Source organism: Protopterus annectens, chromosome 6.part0 (genome assembly GCF_019279795.1).
Source record: "Protopterus annectens isolate FY-2018-M chromosome 6.part0, PAN1.0, whole genome shotgun sequence".
Taxonomy (NCBI): Eukaryota; Metazoa; Chordata; order Ceratodontiformes; family Protopteridae; genus Protopterus; species Protopterus annectens.
The window spans coordinates 1625981588-1626005942 of NC_056737.1; the positions used below are offsets into that span (position 1 = coordinate 1625981588).

General features: G+C 40.5%; 1 protein-coding gene across 1 annotated transcript in view; it reads left to right on the plus strand.

Annotated features, from left to right (window-relative positions):
• Window positions 1-24355, plus strand: part of DNAH7 (dynein axonemal heavy chain 7) — a 4771155-nt gene that overhangs the window by 2370786 nt on the left and 2376014 nt on the right. The window contains exon 25 of the mRNA XM_044073696.1: window positions 10658-10756. Coding sequence (XP_043929631.1) covers window positions 10658-10756 — 99 coding nt within the window. The remainder of the gene's footprint in view (window positions 1-10657; window positions 10757-24355) is intronic.

The following is a 24355-nucleotide window of genomic DNA, read 5'->3' on the forward strand; positions in this document are numbered from 1 at the left end:
GGATATTGTGATAAAAAAAGCAGACAAGGGAGGTGCTGTTGTCCTTTTGGACACTGCATGGTATAATAACAAATTGAATGAGTTATTACAAGACAGTAATACTTATATACTTATAAATCCCTTGACTGTAAAAAATATTATAGACAGGGTGAATATTCAATTGAATGCTCTTTTTTATGATATGAAAATATCTGAGGAAACTTATCAGTTTCTTAAAATAGAGAAACCAGTTACTCCCATCTTCAAAGCATTACCGAAGATACATAAGTCCATCCTGAACCCACCCCTTCGACCGATAGTATCTGGGAGGGGGTGGGTTACAGAGAATGTGTCAATATGGGTGGAATACACACTAAAACCCTATTTAGATCAAATGGATAATGTATTGAAAGATACAGCACATTTTTTAAGGCTCCTAGGTGAGTTGAACAAATCTTACAGTAAGAACTTATTGATGGTAACTATGGATATTCAAAGTTTATTTACTGTGATTGACAACAAGTTTGGCATTGATAGTGTAGAAATGCTCTTGGGCAACCTAGGAGTCAGTGATGACAAGTTATCTCTTATTATATCGTTGCTAAGTATTGTTTTGGAAAACAATGTTTTTCTGGGAGGTAACAGCATATATAGACAAGCGCAGGGGGTAGCCATGGGAACCCCCTGCGCTAATACGTATGCAAATTTGGTCCTCTCACAATGGGAGAGAACACATGTCATTAATAATGAGGAGTGGAGACATCACCTGCAGTTATATCTACGTTTTGTAGATGATATTTTTCTTTTGTGGGATGGGACAGAGGAAGAATTAGGTGAATTTATCAATTATTTACATTCTACCACGGCATTTTTTAGATTTTCCATCAATATGTCACGCAGCTCTGTAGATTTTTTAGATGTATGTGTAGAACAGGACACAAAAGGTTTTAGATCAAAGCTACATAAAAAAGATTGCTGGAAAAATTCGCTTTTGGCATTTGATAGCATGCATCCTAGGTATACGTACCGCAATATAGTACAGGGACAGGTGAGCAGGGTTTCCAGGTTATGTCTTTTAGAATCAGATTTTGAAGAGGAAACAGCCAAACTCAAGGAGAATTTCAATGACAGAGGCTATAAGCATAACTTGGTGAATAAGGCTGTGGAAAGAGGTAGATCCAAGCGATGCAGTGATTATAAGCCCTGGATTTCAAGAACTTCTGAAAGGGATGAGATTAAAAAGAGTAATGAAAGCTCTTGCAAAGGTCCACAGGTGATGTTAAATTACAGTAGTAATACCAGTGACATCTGTAATATAGTGAGAAAAAACTGGAATATCCTGACGAGTGATAATGTATTGGGGGGTATAGTGGGATCCCAACCCACTTTTAGATACAGAAGGAATAAAAACTTAAAGGATTTATTATGTAAGGAACCTTCTATGTCCAGTACACCATATGCTTTACCACATTCAACAGGAACGAATAGTTGTGGCTCATGTAAAGCTTGTCCCTACATAAACAAAGATACTGTTTTCACACATCCTATCACCCATAAAGTGTTCCACTTTAAAGGAAGAGCAACCTGCCGTACAACCAATATAGTATACCTAGCAGAATGTTGTCAATGCCAAGGTTTTTATGTAGGCAAGACAAATAGCATGTTTAAAATAAGGATCCTTCAGCATCTTTCCAGTATCAGAAATAATGATGAAAGAAATGCACTATGTAAGCATGTGACTTCATTTCCTACACATACATTTAAATTTAGGGTCATAGTAAATGTTAGACCCAGCACTAGGGGGGGTGATATCATGCTTCAAACAGAAACAATAGAAACTAAATGGATTGCTAATTTAATGGCCAATAGGAAGCCTGGATTGAATGAATTCATACCTATTAAGCCTATTTTGAAAAATAGGCGGGTATTTCACTGAATGTGTTAGTCATTTTATTGAATGTGATTGGCTTTTATTATGTATATAAGCAAACCATCTCATTCGTTTTATTTATCTGAAGAAGGGTCATCCCGAAAGCGCTTATCTTGTGATTTTAAGAATAAAGAAGATTTTTAAGCTGTCAGCAGTGTCCAACCTTGCTTTGTTTTCTTCATATTTTACCTGCTCAGGTTGGACTTTGGCGTTTTACTGGATACTTATACATTTATTATTCTTTATAAACATACCACCAAACATCACACTGCTAAATTTTCTTTTATGATTATTGACTTAATTAAGGGTACAAGATTTAATAAAACAGGATGGCATTCATTGTTAGATTCCAAGGAAAAGAAATGGGTTACTAAGTTAGGTGCTTTGTTTGCACCTGGACTAAATGAGCAATTCTAATTGAACCAATAGGACGTGATCTTGTCACTATTTAAATGCATCATTTTAGTTTTTTTTTTTATTGTCACTGAAGAAGGCTGTGTGTGGTTTGCCAGCCGAAACCGGTCTGAGCTATTTTTGATGCTGTTTTCATAATAGATTATATTTTTTCACTGGATCCTGTTTGGTTGCTGGCTTCTCGTTGTGGACATGGTTTGTGGCTGTTGCCGGGCAACTCTCCTACGTGCAGGAGCTATTTTTTGATTGGCGTATTTTTTATGCCAAGATGTAGACTTTTATTTTTTGGAGTTCCTTGCATTGTCCTGTCAGGGCTCAGACTCCCCTCTCTCTGTCTCTCTCTGCTGCCAGGAATGCCCTGAAAAGGCTTCACTCCCAAACTTGTCTTTTACTCAGCTCATCTTGAGCTGCCTGACAATTTGAGTGCCTTGAAGGTGCTCTGAAGCTTTAGATGCTGGCTGACTGTTATATTGTTGGTGGGCTATAACCTATCAAGCTAAGGCTACTGCAGCAGTGATCATTCGAATATATATTGTTAAGGTAAGTTCAACTTACACAACTGAACTTTCCCCAGGGTAGACGACTTCCTAAAGGATACAGTATAGCATTTTTGTGGCATTTAGTTTCAGTCCATGATTTTGGCACCAATTATTTATTTGGGATAAACTTTCCTGCAGGATAGCGAAGTCATTTGGAGACTCAAAGACTGTTCCTAGCTCGCAACTATCTGCAAATGTAGTCAGCCAGAGCCCTTTAGTATTGGCTTTTTCTTCAGAGAGGTAAATGCCTAACAGGAGAATTCCCAGCACAAAACCCTGTGGACTCCTAGGTGAAAGTATAAATGCATTCCAAGCCCCACCCCAAGCTGAAAGTGGTAACTACGCCAAAGCTTACACTTTGATCACTTGCATAAGTGTATAAATTCGGCTGCACCAAATGGAATCAAAGCCAAAGCCCCAAGTAAAATCAGGCTGCCATGCTGGACTTCCAGCATCAACAAACTCTACAATAAATGCAAAAATCTTCTGTCCAAGAAAACAAAGACAAGGATCGATCCAACAATGGAAAAGTACCTTCCTTAACAGGCAAATAAGACAACTTGTCAAATCCTCCAAGAGCTCCTTTGAGAGAAACCTAGCAAGTACAGCCAAGGCTAACCATAAGGCCTTTTACAGCTATGTAGATAACCTAAAGGGTAGTACCCAAGCATGTGCAGAAATGCTGGTCAACAGTATCACACACACTGACCCCAGTGAGAAAGCGAACCTGCTAGCGGATAAGTTTAGAGAAAATTTCACTGCCTTATCCCCTCCTAACTTACAACAACCCCCCCCCCACCTTACATATCTGAAGAACAGGTCCTCAAAGCCCTGACCAAGGCAAAGAACATGGCCTCTATGGGACTAGATGACATCCCAGGCTGTCCTCCAAACAGGCTAAAACATGAACTAGCATCACCAAGTTAGTACCCTTTTCAGTCACAACTTAACCACAGGCTTTGTTCTTGTGGAATGGAGAACAACTGTAGTTATTTCCCTCCACAAATGTAGCCTACCAACAGATCCCAGGAATTACAGACTCATAAGCCTGGCCAGGCTCATCTGTAAGGCCATGGAACTTATTATTATGGAGCTCATAAATAAAGACATAGGTGACCTTCATACTCTGGATCCTACCCAGTTCAGCTTCATGAAGGGCAGATCCTGCCTGTTATATCTGGTAGATTTCTGTGAAAGTGTGACCAGAACCATTGATGAGGGCCTGTCTGTGCACACAGCATACCTCGACTTGGCAAAGGCTTTCGTCACAATCCCACATTCAGGCATTACCAATAAACTAAGCAAACTGAATGTAAACCCCTTTATTGTAAGATGGAAAGATGTAAGAAAAAATCTTGAGCTGCTCTTACATAACTGTCTTCTACCATAATACCTTAATTTGCTGTTCTGTGTGCTTTTAAGTGTTTAAGTGCTCTTATTTGATTTTTCATAAACTTGTTTTTGTCATTTTTAACTTATCTGCATTTATTTAAACTGTATTTGCCTTAATATTGCTACACATTCAAGTGTGCTAGCTTGTACTGCATTTAAAGTGTTTTTGCTACTGTAATTACCTAATTCTTTCTAATACAGAGAGAATTTTTGAGAAAGCCAATCCACTCAACTAAAAAAAAAAAAAATATATATATATATATATATATATATATATATATATATATATATAAACTCCACGCTTATTTTCTGCCTTTCCTGTAAGTAGTCTAATCCAGATACAGATTTGCTGTATCCAGGACTGTTTGTAAGCTTCTGTGCCCCCAAGCCTTTCTGTGTTGGAGGGAATACTTCTAGCTTAACAGTGGGGGTGGTAAGCACTAGGTAGCCTATCTACGACAAGAGCCAGATACAGATTCTTAGTTTTATCCGTGCTCAGTACTTGTTCAGAACTTGTTGTAAGTGCTAAATAAACTACAAATTACTACAGCACTCACTCTTCCTCATTACCTAGAGGAAAACAGTTTTGGTACTCACTTTCCTCACTTGTCTAGAGGAAAATATTTTTTGTATTCTGGCATGTGCAAGGGTCAGCTCCCAGTGTTCTCTCCTGTCTATCTGATGAATCTGGGCATCTTGGGGCAATGTAGCAATTGCCTCATGTACACAGACAACCCTCTCCCCCTACCACCCAACACTACAACCAGTGAGAGATGCACTTATCTAACCAAACTGGGGGTAAAGCTCTCTCCAACCAAGACTGAACTTGATAGTCAAGAGGAGAAGGTAAACACTTGCACCATACCACACTCATCACATAGTCCCACTAAACCTACACCACCAAAATCCACACATAGAAACACAAAAACATTCACAGAGGCTCTCAATAATAATCTGCTCAAGCAACGGAGACCTCCAAAGCAGAAACGCAAGCAACCTCCCACCACCAACACAACCCAAATGACACATAGCCCACAGACTCAGTGTGTCACTCAACCACAGTCCATAAGGCAAAACAGTGTGCCCAACACACTAGTCATAGGTGACTCTATAGTCAGGCACACTGATGTCCCACTCACCAGGCTAAACAAGGAGAAGGTCACTGTCAGCTGCCTGTCGGGTGCCAGAATCCGCCACATAACCCATGCACTCAGGTCACTCCACAAGTACAAATATGACTCTGTGGTTGTCCATGTTAGTGTGAATGACTTACCTTCCTGGACTACATGAAAAGAGACATAGAAGAACTCTCCGATCTTGTACCCGGGCAGGTATGACCCTAGCCCTGAGTAGCATCCTGCCATCACCCAGAATGATATTGCAGTACAAGGACAAAATGATTGAATTCAACAATTGGCAAAGCTTCTGGTGTCATTCTAATGGGATCCAGTATCTGTCTGCCTGGGATGACATGGTCGACAGACCACGATGCTTTGCCAGAAATGGCCTGCACCTGTCACCCCTGGGATTCCGGATACCAGCAAAGGCTCTTGCCGCCCCTATAGTGCCTTTTTTAGGCAAGGTTCAAATGACAAATTCACCACCATAACAGGAACAGGCAAGCAAAAACTGAGGGTAATGCTACTCAATGCTAAAAGTCTAAATCTCAAAATGCACTCGCTCGAGGCACTCCTTAAAATGGAGAACATCGATGTCTGTGCAGTCACTGAGACCTGGTTCAAGGCTCCAGAGAGCACCCCTGCATTACCAGGCTATAACTCATACCACACTTTTCGGCCATCTAACCTGGACCGGAAGACCAAAGGCAGAGGTGTGTCCATATTCATTAAGGATATCCACACTTCCAGGCTAGTTGCTCAGCATAATGCAGCCGAGGTTATCCAAGTGCAACTAACTCTGGGCAAAATTGCGATCCAAATTGTAGCTTGATACAGATCCCCCACCATGCCCCAGGGTTCCCACTGTTCTTTTCTTGATATACTGGAAAATATTAGGGTTCAACCAAACATTAGGCAATTTCAATTACCTCACCATTAACTGGGAAAACTACTCATGTACTAACACCTTCTCTCAGCGATTTCTGGAATTCATAAATTCCAATGCCCTGGATCAACTTATCTACACACCCACCAGGGGCAACAATATCCTAGACCTAGTCATTACCAACATGAGTGACCGGTGTTCCACACCTGAAGTTAACTCCTCTTTGGTCAGATCTGACCATAAGCTAATCACCATAGATATCCACATCCCACCCCAACCTCCATTAAGAAAACCATGGTAAAAATGTTTTCCAAAGCCAACTTCATGCTTCTTAGACAGAAATGGTGAACTTCATGACACCCATGCAGTTGGACAATTCAGTTATGACTGCTGAATCCTACACAAATGCACTCTAAAAACACTTACACGAGTGCATGGATCGTGCTATCCCAAACAGAACCAAGATGCTATCCTCCAAAAAAAAAGGAAGCCAATCTGCTAGTCCCGTGCCATAAACAAACTCTACAACAGAAGGAAGAAATTGTTGCAAAAGGGAGTAAAATTCCATGAATGGAGGAGCTCCTTGGTCAGCCTCAGCAAGAAGCTGAGATCCCTTATAAGATCCTCCAAAGCTAGCTATGAAAACAAGATTGCCACTGATTCTAAGGACAACCACAAAGCATTCTATAGCTATGTCAAGAATCTCAATGGCAACACCCAGATCGTCTCTGAGTTACAGCACAATGGCACAAAAATTATAGAACCAACTGATATTGCCAACATCCTGGCAGATAGGTTCAGTGCTAACTTTACCCCCCCCAGCCACTAAAGGGCCCATATCTATACAGGAAGAATGCAGAGTCCCTGTAATCACAACTTCACAGGTAAAAGCAGCACTCTCTAAAGCCAAAAACACAGCATCCATGGGACTGGACAACATCCCAGGCTGCGTTTTACACAAACTTCAGAATGAACTGGCTTCCCATCTAAGCACCATGTTCAGTTATAGCCTCACGTCAGGCTTTGTGCCCACTGAATGGTGCAAAGCAACAGTTATCCCACTTGCACTATTAGCCTGATGAGTCTGATCTGCAAGGCCATAGAACGTATCATCATGCAATTCATAAAAAAAGACATTGGTAACCTTCAAACTCTGGACCCCTCCCAGTTTGGGTTTGTGAAAGGCAGATCATGCCTCCTGAACATGGTTGACTTCTTTGAGGCAGTCACCAAAGCCGTAGATGAGGGTAAGGTGGTTCACACAACCTATCTTGACCTCGCCAAGGCTTTCGACACCATCCCCCATTCTGGAATTATAGCTAAACTCACTAAACTAGATATCAATCCCTATGTCACAAGATGGGTTGCCAACTGGCTCACTGACAAGAACCCACACTGTAAAAGTTGCAGACTTCAAATCTGACTGCAAACCAGTGACAAGTGGAGTTACCACAGGGTTCAGTCCTGTGACCTCTTCTGTTTGGTATCTATTTCTCTGAAGTACAGGCTAACACAGAAGGCCTCTGGCTAACGAAGTTCACAGATGACTGCAAACTAGGAGCTATAGTCGATTCCCCAAATAATGTGGACATCCTACAGAAGGGCCTCACTGAGATAGATGCCTGGTGTCAGAGTCATGGCCTCAAACTCAGTGCCAAAAAGTGCATTATGATCCCCTTTGGTAAAAACTCTGTACCCATGAACTACCACATAGGCGGCAGTCTTCTTAAGATCGAATGTGTGATAAGAGACCTTGAAACCCAGGTGGACAGTAGTCTCTCTTTTAATAATTGCATTGCCACAGTAGTTAGAAAAGCCGTCTACATGGCACACCTCATCACAAAAGGGTTCTCATCCAGGAAAAAAGAGGTAATTATTCCCCTCTACTCGGCACTCATTAGACCCATTATAGAGTACAACGCCCCTTTTGGAATGTACCTCACAAGACATCTGCAGCAGCTGGAAATGCTACAGAAGTACCTCACAAAGAGAATTACTGGCCTCAAACAGATGCCCTACACTGATAGTCTTAAAAAACTACAGCTTTACTCTGTAGCATATCGCCTACTCAGAGGTGATCTCTGCCTAACATATAAAGCTATGTCAAACCCAGAGCTGTTGGACATGCTATACCTAATCCCAATCCCTCCGAGCTACTAGGGACCTAAACCTTGTCACCACGATAAACAGGACTTGCTGGAGGGATAGATTCCTGTCCCAGAGACTTCCCATACTCTGGAACAAGCTACCCATCTATGTCAAGCAAAGTTCCTCATTAACACTCTTCAAGAAAAATCTTTGAGTGGATGGGAAATAGGAAATACACCCCGGGGATCACTTCTGTGGCTCTGCTCGACAGGGGCACAGGAAATTAACTTTCTTGGGTTGATGTAAGCCAGGGAACTTTGTTGGCTAAGACTTACTTAGGCCCTTGGGCCGATAGCCTAGTACCTACCTATGAACCTATGGGTTGCCAACTGGCTCACAAACCAGACACACGCTATCAAAGTGGATGATTCTGCATCAACCAGCAGACCTGTTACCAGGGCGGGTGCCACAGGGGTCAGTGCTGGGCCCCCCATACTGTTTGGTATGTACTTCTCAAATGTTTAGATCAAAACTAAAAGGTTGTGGCTGACCAAGTTTGCAGACGACTGCAAACTAGGTGCAATCATTGATTCCCATATGATGTCAGTATACTCCAGGAGGGTCTCACACAGACCAACCACTGGAGTGTTAGTCACAGTCTCAAACTGAATGCAAAGAAATGCATCATCATTCCCTTTGGCACAAACAATTTCCCTTCACACTATCAATTCAACAACAATACCCTAAGTTCCCATGAACTGGTAAGGGACCTGGGATCACAGGTTGACCATGACCTTAACTTCAACCACCATGTGTCTATCTTTGTAAGGAAAGCTTTCCATGTAGTTCACTTGATGAATAAAGGCATCACCTTGAGAGCAAAAGAAGTTATAGCCCCCTATACTTGGCACTTATCCAGCCCATAATTGAGTATAACGCCCTGTTTGATATGTACCAAACTAAGCACCTGCAGCAATTACAGAGACCTCAGAGGTTTCTAACAGAGAATAATCATGAGCCTCCAGCATGTGCCTTACACAGACCAACTAAAGTCCCTTTCACTATACTCCGTATGATATAGAGTTCTTAGGGGAGACTTATGCCTGGCCTACAGAGCAACCCAAGACCCAAACCTAATGAACTCACTGCATATCCGTAAATCAAATGGATCTAGAGCTACCCATTACAGGGACTTAAATATGGCCTGCGACTTAAGTAGGACATGCTGGAAGGACAGATTTATCTCCCAGCGACTGCCACGTCTTTGGAACAGGCTAGCAATTCATGTAAAACAGAGCTCCTCTATGACACTGTTCAAGAAGAACCTGGACAAGTGGATGGAACACTGTAAATTCTTACCGAGGATAATGCCCAAAACCCCCCTGGACATGGGCAGCCATCACGAAAGGCAATCTTGGGTATTGACTAGTACTTCTATGGTATTACGTTGGGTTGAAAAGGCTAGTCTTAAAATGACCACTGAATCGATAGCCTAGTAATCTCCTGTGGTTCTGTGACTACTCCCTTTTTGGAGGTAACTTCCTACATTCTACTTGTGAGCCATTTTGCTGTCCAGAGTGTGATATATAGGAGTTTATTCCCAGTTTATGTAGCTTTTCTACTATACCTGAGTGGAGGATTCTGCCAAAGTCTTAGGCTAGATCAAGTTATGAGGTGTGTATTGTTTTGCCTTCATCAATTGCTTTGGTGACCTTATAATATTAGGTCTCATTCGGGGCACATTTTTAACAACTTTACCTTTTTACCAGTTAAGGAGCATAATGCAATACAAGTGGGTTTTCATTTTTCATAGTTATTTTATTACCTCTTCACTGTTTCATCTTTGTACTACTGCAGAGGTGACAGAATCACTTAAAATATCTGTTCCTTTGCTGTCAGTGGTCAGCTATTCCCAGCTGTATGTGAAAAGATTCTGTTACAATATACTTTTGGGCCTCTGCATGGCATGTTTGATATGTAACTGTTAAACATGAAACAAAGTCAATGTTTTCTTACCAAATTCTTTGGATGTAGCCAGGTGACACTGGTAAGAGCTTGTTTTCATTGATATCATTTCACATCAACATTTTATTGCACATTACTGTTGAAAAATAGTTACAGTAATATAAACGTTATTGGTATATGTATCATTTAATATAGTTGAACAATGCAGGAAGAAAGTTTGAATGTATTTAATGAAAGAATAGTAACAGTCTCAGCAAAAATAAATTGACTCTCTAGTGAAGTAAAAAGTAACTAAAGTGATGCAGATTACAGGTATCTTACATAATTAAAATGTTATTTATTCCAGCTGAAGTATGCCACAGAAGATGAAGAAATTTTACTCCTGAGATCAATTATTGATGTTAATTTGCCTAAATTCTTGGCGCATGATTTGCCCCTCTTTGAGGTATGCTAAACTTTACATTACTGTGCAATTATATAAAACACTGTATATTTTATAAGGAAGGTTTAACAGCATCTTTGTCAGTACCTGTGCTGGTTATCTCCTGTTGTTCTGTCAGATCCAAAGACATTGGTGGTGAATGAACCTAACATGTCAGCATTGTGTCATTAAGCTAGTCCCGATGTATCTACATGTGTATCAGCTCCTGTCTTTATTACAGCTGTCCTTCATCTAGAAGACTTTTAGAAATCAGTATTTCATTGTGTGTGTGTGTGTGTGTGAAAATCAAACTGTCACAAAAGGGACATACTTTGGTAGTTTTGTTGAACCGGCATCAGTCTGTGGTTATATTACAGAGATGCAGACTTTTGCAAGAAACTGTAGAGGTTTAAGAGGGTGAAAGAGGAAAGGAATAGTACATTTCTCTTGAATTATCTAGTGAATGGAAAGATTTTTGTATTATGTAAATAAACTCTCATTCCCTTCAACATTCAGATAAGCAGAGTGCTTTTTTTTGTAAGCACATTAAATTTTATGAGAAAAAATCATTTGGAGTATATGAAATTACTCTTTTCCTGAAAAGAAATGTAGATGGGTGATATTGCACCCAGCTGCAAATGTGTAGTATCAACACTTTAGTTCAGCCTTTAAGGAGGTGATGTTTTAAACGCAAATAGTCAGCATTCAAATTTATATTATGAAAAAAAAAAAAAAGCTGACAGAATGTTTGTCTTCTGTGGGTGGTCAGGATTTGCATAATTATCACAAAGCAAATCCTTTGTCTTTCTCTGTACCAGCATTTATTCAGAGATGGAGAGTTGTCCATTTTGCATCTCTTACCATCTGGTTAGGATTCTAGGTCACTAGATAAATGTGGTAAAAGGTATCCTTACCTAGTAGCTTAGTGGTTGCATAATTACATTTTAGTTCACACATTTTCTTATTTAAGTTCCATTTTAAAGCAATTTTAGGAGCATTCTGTAGTCTGTAGTAGCAAAAGCAATATAGAATACACCTAGAATGGAAAGGTTTGTAGCTGCAGTAGTCAAAACAGGAATTCACTTTGTAATATTTACATTTCTCAGTAATAGCTACTGTGACAAGAGATAATCTTAAAAAGGTATTACAATGCGAATGCTAGTTTTAATTTTACTTAGATTTCCATTGATAGATTTTTTATGGCGAGTCTGCAGATGGTGTCATTATTAATTTAGTAAGGAAAGGAAAATAATATTTTCATTTATAGACATTTATGAATCTGCTTCTCCCCATTATCAAAAGACTTCTACTATAAACAGGAAACAGTTTTAAAGGAAGGACGGTTCCTCACTTCTTTCTTCTAGCCAGAAAAAGAAGAAAAGTACTAAACCATCTTTGCCACCATCGCAAACTGCTAAAGTGTCTCAGCACAAATGGGTGCTTCTGCGTGTCATCCCTACAGCCTCCGTGGATCACGGGTTAGACACATTCTGTGCAAATGTTGGAGTGCCCTTGGTGGGAAAGGGAGAGCCATTCTTGTCAGCCTTGGGAAAAGGGGCAATGAATACTACACTGCCTAGCCAGAATGCCATAACTATCCCTAGGGATTTTTTTCCTGGAAAATGTGGGCTTACTTCTTCACAAATTCCTGTCAAAAAAAAGAAGCAAAAAATTTGTCAAGTTTCTTCTGTTGTTTGTCACTTTGTGCAGGCTTGATTTCTTGGACTTAGTTCAAGGTTTAGTTCAGTCTCTTTCAGCCTTCCAGTTTAGCTGTTTCTGTTAAAAGAAGAAGAGATTATTCATTTTCTGAAAATGTTCAAGTTTATGAACAACGATATGATTCTAAAGGGATGGCTTCTATTTTTTTCCCTCAGATTTCTGATTCAGATTCTGAAGAGTGTGTGGCTTCTGCCAGTCCCTTTGAAGGATTCTCTTTCTTGGAAACTATTTCCAGAATGACTCACTTGTTTCAGTGGGAACATAATGCTATTCTGCTGTCCCAGATGAAGTATTATGGTTTATTACAACTGGATTTTCCAGAACCTATGCCATTTCCTCCTGTCCATTCAATACTGGAGGATTTTTTTTATCACAACCTATAACTTGCCTGACAGCCTGCTTGCTGCCCCTCCCCCCAAATTGTATTCTCAAACTTATAATTTTTTATGCACTCATCCCTGATCAAATGGAGCAGCTGTTGCTTCTGTAAAACAGGCTGCTGCTAATCATTTTGTTAGCAGCAATCCTTCCCCTTCTGACAAGAATGGGAAAGCTGTTGATAGTTTTGGGAAACAGTGTATTCCTTTGCAACACTTGATCCAGTGTTGTCTATATTTCTCCAATTCAAAATATAGGGAGTCGGATCTGACCTTGATACTGAATTTGAAGCTTACTCGATTCCAGGGCTGTGACTCCTCCTTTACCCATAATTCTATACACTGCACTCCAGTGCCTCAGATCTGGGTTGCTGCCTGCCTGAAGCATCCAGACATGTTCTCAAAGGCTGATATCCTTGATGTTTAGAATGACTTCTGAATTTTTGAAAACAAGTTAGATAGTTATATAGTTGTATAATCATATAGTTATATAGTTGAACACCTTTACTCCTTCTCTGTCGGGAGACTCCTCTCCCTCCAGCTTTAGTGTTGTTCTTGCAGTCTTAGTTTAGTGGTGTGTTAATAATAGCTTAGCTTAGTATGTTCTCATTTTGAATAGTGTTTGCTATTACTTACTTCAGTTATCATTGTTTATAGAGCTTTAAAATGCATAATACTGTAATTTTTGATGATATATGGTAGTATTTTTTTCTAGTGTTTTTTCTATCTAACCTCCAGATTTCATCATGGCTGAATCTCAAACCTTTAAGAAATGCTCAGAATGTGGGCACAAACTGCCCCTCTAAGGATCCTCACTCTGAGTTTGTTGCATGAGCAATGCCCATTTGGATACACAATGTGCTTTGTGTGCCTCCTTTAGTGCTAGAACCTTACAAGCTTGCCAAGACAAATTCATGGTGAAGGTACTTGTCCCTGCATAGACAGGGACTACTTCTTCTGGACCATCCTTTTCTACCCCCCACCCCCACCAAGAAACAAGACAGAGCTCAATCTTCAGACAAATAAAAGGAGGAGAAAGAAAAGATTAAACTTAAAGGAAAGGGCAAAGAGAAGTCTCCTCCTGTTTCTAAACAGTCCTTGGATCCCTCACTTCCAGTCATTCCACATTGAAGATAACCAGGAGAATGGAACTGACAACTCAGTCTCAACCAACTTCCCACTGGTCCCAGATTTCTTCAGAACCGGTGAGCCCCAGGTTACACTCTCCAATCTTACAGGAGAAATATACTCAAAGTCCTGTTCAGTGGCTTTGTTTAACCAATCATCTTGGAGCTTGACAGAATACAAACATTGACGTGATGATGAGAATGTCTTTCAAGATGTAGATTCAACTTGGGGTTTTTTTGGTGCTGTCCCCAGGGAACATACCAACCATTGGCCATCCTGCCCTCCACTCCTTTTTTCCTGTTGAGGTCCATTCTCTATCTCCAACAATTCTGGATATGATCCATTCTAAAGTGCTTCCTTCAGCACAGGCAGTTTTATCAACTTTGATGATGCTGGCAGACTCCCTGTTCCTCTTGAATCTGATGTCCTCAGATCTGGAAGCCACAATGTCAATGCTGACCTCTAGGGGAGAATACAACCCCAAGATTTTCAGATCCATCTCTTCCCTAAGGGGCCTTGATACCAGACAGCTTGGGGCTGAGGTCTACCTCGGGACCAGGAATGCCAGGGATCAGGGTTTCACTCGCTTCTTCTGATAGAGAGGGATCCTCTGCTCCAGTGGCAGCTTCAGCATTTGAGGTAATTGAAAGGGTTTGGGCTTAACCAAACAGAAGACACTTTCTTAAAGCTCAGTCCCATCCAAACCCACCATGATCCTGCGATTCCATTTTCCAATCATCCTGCCAGACTGCGACAGTGCACCACAGGTGTCTGGAATAACTTGCTACATCAGCTCCCAGTATGATTCTGAACCTTCAGTCTCCTCGACAGAATCAGTTCACAAGAAACAAACATGCAAGCGAAAACATATAGACTCCTTTGCAGAGTCAGTCACAGAAGATGGAGATTTGGATGAAGGTGAGTTTCACCCAGGTCTCCCTCCAAGGTTGTTATCTTTGGTAAGATTTTAGAGCTTATGAAACAGAGAGGGGGGTTGGCCCACTGAAGCTCCCTCTCCTGATTAATCTGTGTTTCTAGAAACCTTTAGTTACAGCTTAACTTAATCTTGGGAGGTACCACCCATTGATCCTCTGGTTTATCTTATGGGGCAACAGGCTTGGAAGGACCCAGATCTGGTGTAGCCCATTCCAAAAAAGCCAGACATAATTTTGCAAGCTCCCAAGGACAGAAAGCATTGGATTAAAGATCTCCTGGTGGATGCTATAGTTGTAGTGGTAGCCACAAAGAAGACATTATCTGAGGAGGGTTCCTCTGTCCATCTCAGGGCATTGGATAGATTTGGGAAATGGATGTACTCCGCGACCTTTGCACTCAAGTCACTGAGCTATCTTGCTCATGTTATCAGATTTCAGAGGGACTTGACCAAAGAAATTTCCAAGTCTCTTTATGGAGTTATACCAGTGGATGTCCAAAAAACTGTGGACTCCCAGCTTTCAACTCTGCAGTCAACCTTGAACATAGCTATGAGTCTCATATGTAATGTGCTGATGGCTCAGCCAGAGTGGCAGGCACAGGTCTTAGTCAGACAACATTCCTAGATATGTCTTTGTGGTTTTGTGGAAGGCTTTAAGACGTCCTACATCAGAGCTCCTTATGATGCACCACACTTAACAAATGAAAAACTTGAGTTGAGATCCAGGTGCCCAAAAAGACCAGTACCAACAGTCAAGAAATATCATCAAACAATTTATTAAAATCAACAAGCAGCAAAAATAGCAAGTGGTAGCAGTTTAGTGCCTTTGTCTAAATAAAGACTTCTTCAGAACTGCTAGTACATGCACTATTTCACTTAAATACTCACAAAATAAACACGTGATCAAACAGACCAATGGAACACCAGTGTCGACTTTCAAAAAACTGTGTGAGAAACTGTTAAAATCCAAGATACAAGCATGATAATACATGCATACAATACCAATAGAATTCACTAATGAATAACAGCATTATACAAATACAAATATATGTTAAACTCAGGAATGTAAATTAAAACAAATTATGTATAAACTCCAGAACATTTAAACCACATTGTATTTGTGATAATCACCCCTCAAGACTCTTTAACTTGAGAATGGGGGTGATGGAATTACTTTCATTAAGGCCTGGGGGAGATAAAGCATCACATGTAAGAATCCATTGAGTTCCTTTTTATTTAAATGATCCTCAGTGTAGAAACCCCTTTGTTCACTGTCTATGTGGTCAGTCACCACAAACTTGAAAAAATGCCCCTCACAAGAAGAGATGTGTCTGTAAAGAGCATTAGTGGACCTTTCTCTCCTAATGTCATTTAAATGCTCATAAATTCTCTCCCTTAACATCCGACAGGTCTTCCCAGTGTAAAAAGCCTTACATTTTTGGCAAACGGCCCCATACACAACTCGCCTAAATAGGCAATTGAAATGCCTTTTCACTTCTGTTTTCTTATGCCTAATAAAGAATGAATCACAGCACTGGATATGTTGACAATAGTTGCAGTGGTTGCACTTAAACACACCCTTTGGTCTATTTGAACCCATATTGTCCCTTTTCATCTCCAATAAATTCTTGAAACACATACCTTTCCTAAAAACAATTTTTGGTTTAGTACATTATGAGCGCTATTTTATGGCCTGTAATTTTATGGTTAGGATTATTATCTTGGCTAAATATTATTGAATGTGATACATATTGTGGATTGGGGTGTTGAAACTTGAATTGATTAACAGCTTATGTCGGAAAGTGGGTTTTGTACTTTACTGTGTTAAGTAATCCAAACAATATTGGCAATATTTAATAGACCGCTGTTTAGCAGCAGGTCTTGGTATCACAGTGTTGGTTTGATTAAGGTTGTACATCAAGCTTTTTGCTTTACTGAATGCTGTTCGGTTGCCCTTTCTTTCACACAAGTATTTGTAAGTGTGGGTGGGATAGATATCATATTGAGACCTAATCTAACAGTATTTATGCTGATTTTAGACTGTGTAAAAGACATACATTTATACTTTCCAACTAAAAAGCACCAGTGGAGGAAATAAAGCCCAGTCTTTTCTTTTAAGTCCAGTTTAATATCGAAAAAAACGACAAGCCACTGCAGCACAACAAAAAACCAACAAAATACGAACTTCAAGGCACATTAACGCTATGTCTCCACACTTGCGTTTTCGTTTAATACACTTCCTCAGATGTGAATGGATACTTATTAACAAATATACCTCACTTTATATATATGCACTAATTAAACAATTTGATTTGTTCTACTTTAATTAATAGCCATTAATAACCTCAGTTCATATCAGTTACAACATTTAAAAGTACATAACAATTCATCCATTTTTCTCTAAAAAACACTTACATTTTAAAAAACATTAATAAATTAAATTAAATATACTCATCTCCACATTTTATTGTTTAATCCCTCAATATTATTAAGTATTAAATGTCAAATACATAAATAAAAAACTACTTTTAAACTCCATTAAAAGATGCATTTAAAATATGCATTTAAAATGTATTGTGTTATAGCACCATCTAGAGGTAAAAATAAATATTTTATTCTATAAGATACTTAATGAAGCTTTCAGCTGTTTGGAACTGATATATTTTACTTTTTTTAAAAAAACCTTTCTTTTCCAAATATTAAAAATTACATAAATTACCAGGAAAAGCTTGTTACATTGCGAACATTACCATCAAGTAAGTAGAAAGCTTTACAATTTTCACTCATAATTTGTCTGCCCTCATCTTAAGCACTGGGGCCAAAGACACTGTATTGTTCAAACCAGGTGGGTTGTAGGACTCTAAATAGAGTTGCCATAACAACTCTTTATATTCTATAGTGTCCTCCCAAGGTCCACCTCTAACATCTTTATTTACAACCTCTAACACAAAAAAGGAGAAAACTGCCTCCACACATTTCATTTTGTGTCTGAAAAGAGCATTATTGATACAATTAGTTTTCATGTCGTAGTTATGCTCATATATTCTGTTTTTTAACCTCCTTTCCGATTTACCGACATAAAATGCTTCATATTTTTTACACAAACTCAAATAGACTATACCACTGGTTTGACAGTTTGCATAGTGACTGCTTTGAATCAGTATGTCCCTACTACTGATGTACACTGTGTCCTTGGCACATATAAAGGAGCATTGAGAGCAACTTCCACATTTAAATGTGCCAACTCTCCCCTTCCTCATTCTATCCCCCTTTATTTTGACCTCAAAAAAATTCTTAAGATTTTTACCTTTCCTATAAGTACATTTTAAAGGGTGTTTAAACAAACAGTTCAGGTCCGAAATTTCACCAAATTTTTGCCATTCACTTTCTAACAAGTTTCTAATTATACTTGCCTCACCACTATAATCCAATGCAAAGTTGTTATACCCCTCAAATTGGTCGTTTTTGTTCTTAACCTTCTGCCATTCATCTTTTCCTAAAATAGGCTGGTATTTATCCAACCTTCCTTTCACAACCTCATCCTCAATTTCCTTAATTAAACTATCAGGGTAGTCTCTATCTAAGAACATTTTGGGTAATCTTCCATATTCCTCTTCAAAATCCATCTCTCTAGAGGTCATTCTGCTACCCCTGACATATTGTCCCTTTATTATACCCTTCTTGTGGTGGTGAGGATGGGCACTATCATATGCTAGAAATGAATTAGAATAACTTTCCTTTCTAAACACCTTGGAATAAAAGTCCCCCTCTCCTTTTCCCACAAAAATGTCCAAGTATTTTAAACTTTCTTTGCTCTTTGAATAGGTAAAGGAGAGAAAGTTTGTGGTTTTAAATATATAATCAATGAAAGATATAAATTCTGCATCAGAACCAACCCATAAAAGACAGATATCATCTAGGAATCGCTTATAAAGCTTCCAACAAACCTTGTATTGAGAATTTAAAATATATTTATGTTCCCAGGCTGCCAATATGATATTTGCATATATGGGTGCTCAACGGGCACCCATAGCCACTCCCTTGATCTGCTTAAAAAACTCTCCTTCATAATGCAAGTAGTTGCTGTTCAGGACCAAATCCATTAAAGTCAAAACCAAGCAAAAATCATTATGGGAACATTTTCCATAATTAATCAAGGCCTCCTCAAACCACTCTAAACCTTCCTTGTAGGGGATGGATGAAAAAAGATCAACTATGTCCAATGTAATAAAGGTTATATTTTCATCAAAGAGTTCCTTCTTTAGGTTCCGCAACAAGTCCCAAGAGTCCTTTACTATACCTACGCCCTCATTCAATACTTCTTTTAATTTATTATATAACCATTTAGCTATGGGTGCTGTCATAGAACCTTCTGATGACACTATTGGTCTCATAGGTGGGTTGATAACATTCTTATGAACTTTCGGTACACCAAATATATTCGGAACTTTGGGTTTTTCCACATACAAATATCTGTATGTGTTCACATCTATTGTCCCCTCTAATAATAATAAATCATTCAATGCAACAAACACTTTTTTGTTGCCGATATTTATTTAATTTAAAGAGGATCTCGTGTAACGTTCTTCATTTTCTAACACCTCTAACATTTTAGCTTCATAGTATACTTGGTCCATAATAATGGTTCCCCCTCCTTTGTCCGGTTTGAGTATTCTTATTGAGGGGTCTCGGGATAATTGCTGTAATAAATTATTTTCATCCTTAGTTAGGTTAGGTCCCACCCAATTTTTGGATAATTCCTTCCTGATTTTTTTCTCCATCATTACTTCAAAGTTTTTTAATTGCTGGTTTAAAGGTGGATTAAAATACTTCTTTTCTTTAAGGCACTCATACTAGTGCTACTCTCACTTTGTCCTTGAAACATAAGATGTTCTTCATCTCACATTGCTGCAGTCCTTACACTTGGGTAGTCCGCTGTCCACGGTCGGCCCAAATATCAAAGTATAAGGCTGACGTCGGTCAGGGCGCATTTAACTGACGTCAGGACGTCAGGGTACAAATGCGCATGACCGGCGTCATATCCTCAGTCTTTTTTGCAGCATGGTCCGATGCAGAAGCAGCATTGCAAGTGCCGGTTGGCGTTCTGAGATTTTTCGATTTAGAAGTTTCAGACCGAGTTCAAAGTTGGCTAAGTACCTCGTTGGGGAATATTTTAGTTTTTTCTTGCCTCAGTCATTTACCGGATGTCAGAAAAAGTTAATAATTGCGTTTCTTGTGGGAAACAGATACCGCATAGAGATTATCATACTTTGTGTATTCCTTGCTTAGGGCCTGAGCACGACGTTGTTGGCTGTCGCTCTTGTGCTAGATTTAATAAACGCACTATAAAGAGAAGGTTGGATTGTGCAAGGTTAGTCTTTGGGAAGCGGTGCAATTATAAAATGCCGCCGGATGCTCCGGCCCGCTTCTCGAAGAAGCGCAAGGCCAAGGCAGTTAAGCCTAGGCTAGAAGAACCGCCTGTACCGGACGCCGGTTCTTTAGAGGTGTCGGTGGAGCCGGTGGCTCCACCGGAGATTTCTTTGTGTTCCCAGAGTGAGACCTTATTATTGCAAGATGTGGCCTCTCAGGAGGCAAGTCAGGCTGAGGGGCTTCTCAGGTTACTATACTCCCTCCCTTCCTAAGGTGGCTAGGCCCTCTCCTTCTGTTTCTAAGGCTTCTCCCAGGGGCAGGCCAGGTTTAGCTTCAGTTGGTGTTACCCCTAGCTCTTCAGGTACTATGCCCAAGAAGCATATGCTTAAAATGGCAGAAGATTTGATTACTTTGATTAGGGGTTCTATGCCCCCTCCTGCTAAGAGACCTAGGGTGGAGCCTGAGCTGGGGGTTTTGAGCAAGCTTCAGATGTTTCAGAGTCTTCGGCTGAAGACTTGCAGGAGTACTCTCCTTATTCTGATTCTGATGTGGATGATTCTACTCCTTCTGCTACTCCTCCTGAGGATTTTTCTTTTTCAGAAACTCTTCATTCCATGAGGGAGCATTTTAAGTGGGAGGGTCAGGACTTCTCTGATTCCAGGAAACGGCTTAGGGAATTTCTGTTTTACCCCAGCATAGGCCTTTGGCTATACCTCCTGTTTTGGATGTAGTGGAAGATGTTTTTACAGAGGCTTTTCTTAATCCTGATTCTTTGCCTCCTGCTCCTGTTAAGCCGGATAGGTATTACAGGGTGCCTGAAGTTCACAAGTATCTTTTAAGAGTCCTAGGGCAGACCCAGAAACTGTTAGCCAGGGGCCTAAGGGTGTTAAGGCTTCTGTTGTTAAGAATCCGGTTCCTACAGACAAGGAGGCTAGGGCCTTGGATAGATGGGGAAAGAAAGTTTATACTTCTTCCACTCTTGCTATGAGGGCTCTGAATTGCCAGTTTCACATGTTGAAATACCAAAACTATCTCCTTTCACAATTGAAGTCTAAGGTTGATGCTCTGGCAGTAGGTATTGATTGTAAAGAGTTGCAAGATTTAGTACATGTTTCTGAACAGGTGGGTAAGCATTCTTTGCAATGTGGTTTTGATGCTGTACAGGCCTCGTCTAGGGTGGCTGCCACTGGGACTGTTCTTCGCAGGCACGCCTGGCTGAGGGATCAGAATTTGTCTGAACATGTTAAAACAAGGATTTTAGATGCTCCTTTACAATCTGACGTGTTGTTTGGTCCTCCTGTTGAGACAGTCTTAAAGAAAATGGAAGACAAGGCTAAGTCTATGCAGACTGTTAAAGATTTTTTGCAGGTCCAGCCTCCAAAGTTTAGTAGAAATTGGCCTACTAAGGGGTGGACGTATCCTTCTTATGATTCCCAGTCTAGGGGTAGATCTAGACGTGGTAAGGGCAGAGCTCAGGGCTCTTAAAGGCCTAGAACAGGGAGTTCTCCTGCACAGGCTTCGGGTGAAGGCAGGGGTCAGTCCTTTCGTAAGCAGACCCAATGACCTACCTTTTCAGCTGCCAGAGCCTGCTCGTCTGGCAGCACCTTTGGGAGGAAGGTTGGCACTTTTCAAAGAAAATTGGAGTTTTATTACCCAGGACAGATGGGTTTTGGATATCATACACCACGGCTACAGGTTTTATTTCCATACCTTGCCTCCTTTCAAAGGCATGCCAGACGTTCCTCCTCAACAAAGAATAGGGCTCACAAACAGGTTTCTCTGTTGCTCCAACTAGGGGCCATACAGCCGGTCCCTCTGCCAGAAGTGGGCCTAGGATTTTATTCTCGCCTGTTCCTAGTACCAAAGAAGGGGAACACGTAGAGACCAATTTTGGATTTATCTATCCTCAACACTTATCTGGACATTCCCAAGTTCAAAATGTTGACGTTGCAGCAGCTTTTGCCTCTGCTGGGCAAAGATCATTGGATGGTAACTTTGGATCTCAAGGAGGCTTACCTTCATGTTCCTATCAGACTCAGTTGCAGAAAGTATCTGCGTTTTCGAGCTGGGACTTCTCACTATCAGTTCTCTGCATTGCCCTTTGGCTTATCTACTGTGCCCAGAGTGTTCACGAAAGTTCTGGCTCCAGTGATAGCTTTCTTCAGACTAAAAGGAATACAGATCTATCCTTATTTGTACGACTGCCTAATTCTGGCTCAAGGAAGAGAAGAGCTTCTTCGTCATTTGGAATATGTGATAGCAGTGCTAAGATGCCTAGGGTATTCTGTGAACGAAATAAAGTCCAGTCTAGTACCCTCTCAAGACATGTGCTTTCTGGGTGTGAGACTGAATACAGCAGCCCAGATGGCCTTTTTAACCCCGGACAAACAAAAGAGTCTATCCCTTTACTTCCATCGACTATCTCATCAGTCCGGGCTGACTGCAAGGACAGTCCTTCAAGCCTTAGGGTTCATGGCATCTTGTATTCTGGTGCTTCCCAATGCCAAACTGCATATGAGGAAGCTACAATGGTATCTCAAAATGTATGGACACAGCACTGCCAGGATCTGGACACTGTCATTCAAATAATACCTTGCATTCAGAAGGAATTTTTGTGGTGGGCTCAGGAATGTCACCTAAACAAGGGACTCTCTGTGACCCGGCCAGAGGCAAGTCAGATTTTAACGACAGATGCCTCAGACAAAGCTTGGGGAGCTCATCTAAATGGAAAGTGGATACAAAACAAGTGGCCTGTCAGACTACAACATCTACATATCAACATGAAGGAGATGTTAGCAGTCCAGTTTGCATTAATAGCTTTCAAGGAATTCCTTCTTCCAGGACAGGTGTTGATTCTAACAGACAACACAACTGTCATGTGGTACATCAACAAGCAAAGGGAACATTCTTATCCTCTATGCAGGCAAGCAATGATTTTGTGGGAGACTGCTCTCAGTTTACAGCTCAATCTTCAAGCAAGGTTTCTGCCAGGAGCGCAGAACTCCTTAGCAGATGTGTTGAGCAGACAAATTATGGATCCCCACGAGTGGAAATTGGATCCTCATGTATTTCAGAAATTGACAGTGTCATGGGGAACTCCAGACATAGATCTGTTCGCTTCTCCACTAAACCATCAGCTGCCAAAGTTTTGCACGAAAAGGTTTCATCCCACAGCTTGGAGAGTGGATGCTCTTTCTTTCAATTGGAGCAATCTTCATATGTATGCCTTTCCACCTCTGCCTCTCCTCCCAAAGGTACTTCTGAAGGTCAGACCGGACAAGCCAAGGATGATTTTAATAGCTCCAGATTGGCCTCGACAGCACTGGTACCCATTACTAAGAAGTCTAGTACGGAAGCCTCCATGGCCTTTGCCTTCGATTCCACACCTGTTGTCACAGGAGGACAGCCATTTGCTCAATGTCAAGCTTCACTCTCTGCACCTAACAGCCTGGCATATTCTGTTTTGAACCATAATGGGCCTCCACTTCCTCAGCAAGTTTTGAATGTTATTTTGGAAGCTAGAAGGCCTAGTACAAGGAAAGTGTACGCTGATAAATGGAAGAGATTTTTATTTTGGAGTGCAGCAAAGATTTTGATGTTTCTGAGCCTAATTTGTGTGTGGCTCTTCAATATCTTACTGAGTTACTAGACAAAGGTTTGTCTTTCTCTTCTATTAAAGTTCATGCTGCAGCCATTTCAGCTCACTATGATTGCGACCCGCCATTGTTTTCTCATCCTTTGTTCAAGCAATTTCTTAGAGGGGCAAAGAATATAAGACCCCCACGAAGAGCTCCTACTCCTGCTTGGGATCTCAATTTTGTGTTGGAGAAACTCACTCTACAACCTTTTGAGCCTGCAGCTACTGCTGAGTTGAAATATTTATCATGGAAGACTGCTTTTTTGTTGGCCATTACCTCTGCAAGAAGGGTTTCTGAATTACAGGCCCTTATGGCAGTTGAGCCTTTCTTGATTTTCCATAAGGATAGGGTATCATTACGTACTAATCCTTCCTTTATGCCTAAGGTGGTTTCTAGTGTGGCTTTAAACCAGACTATTCATTTGCCTACTTTTTATGCAAATCCCCAAAATAAGGGG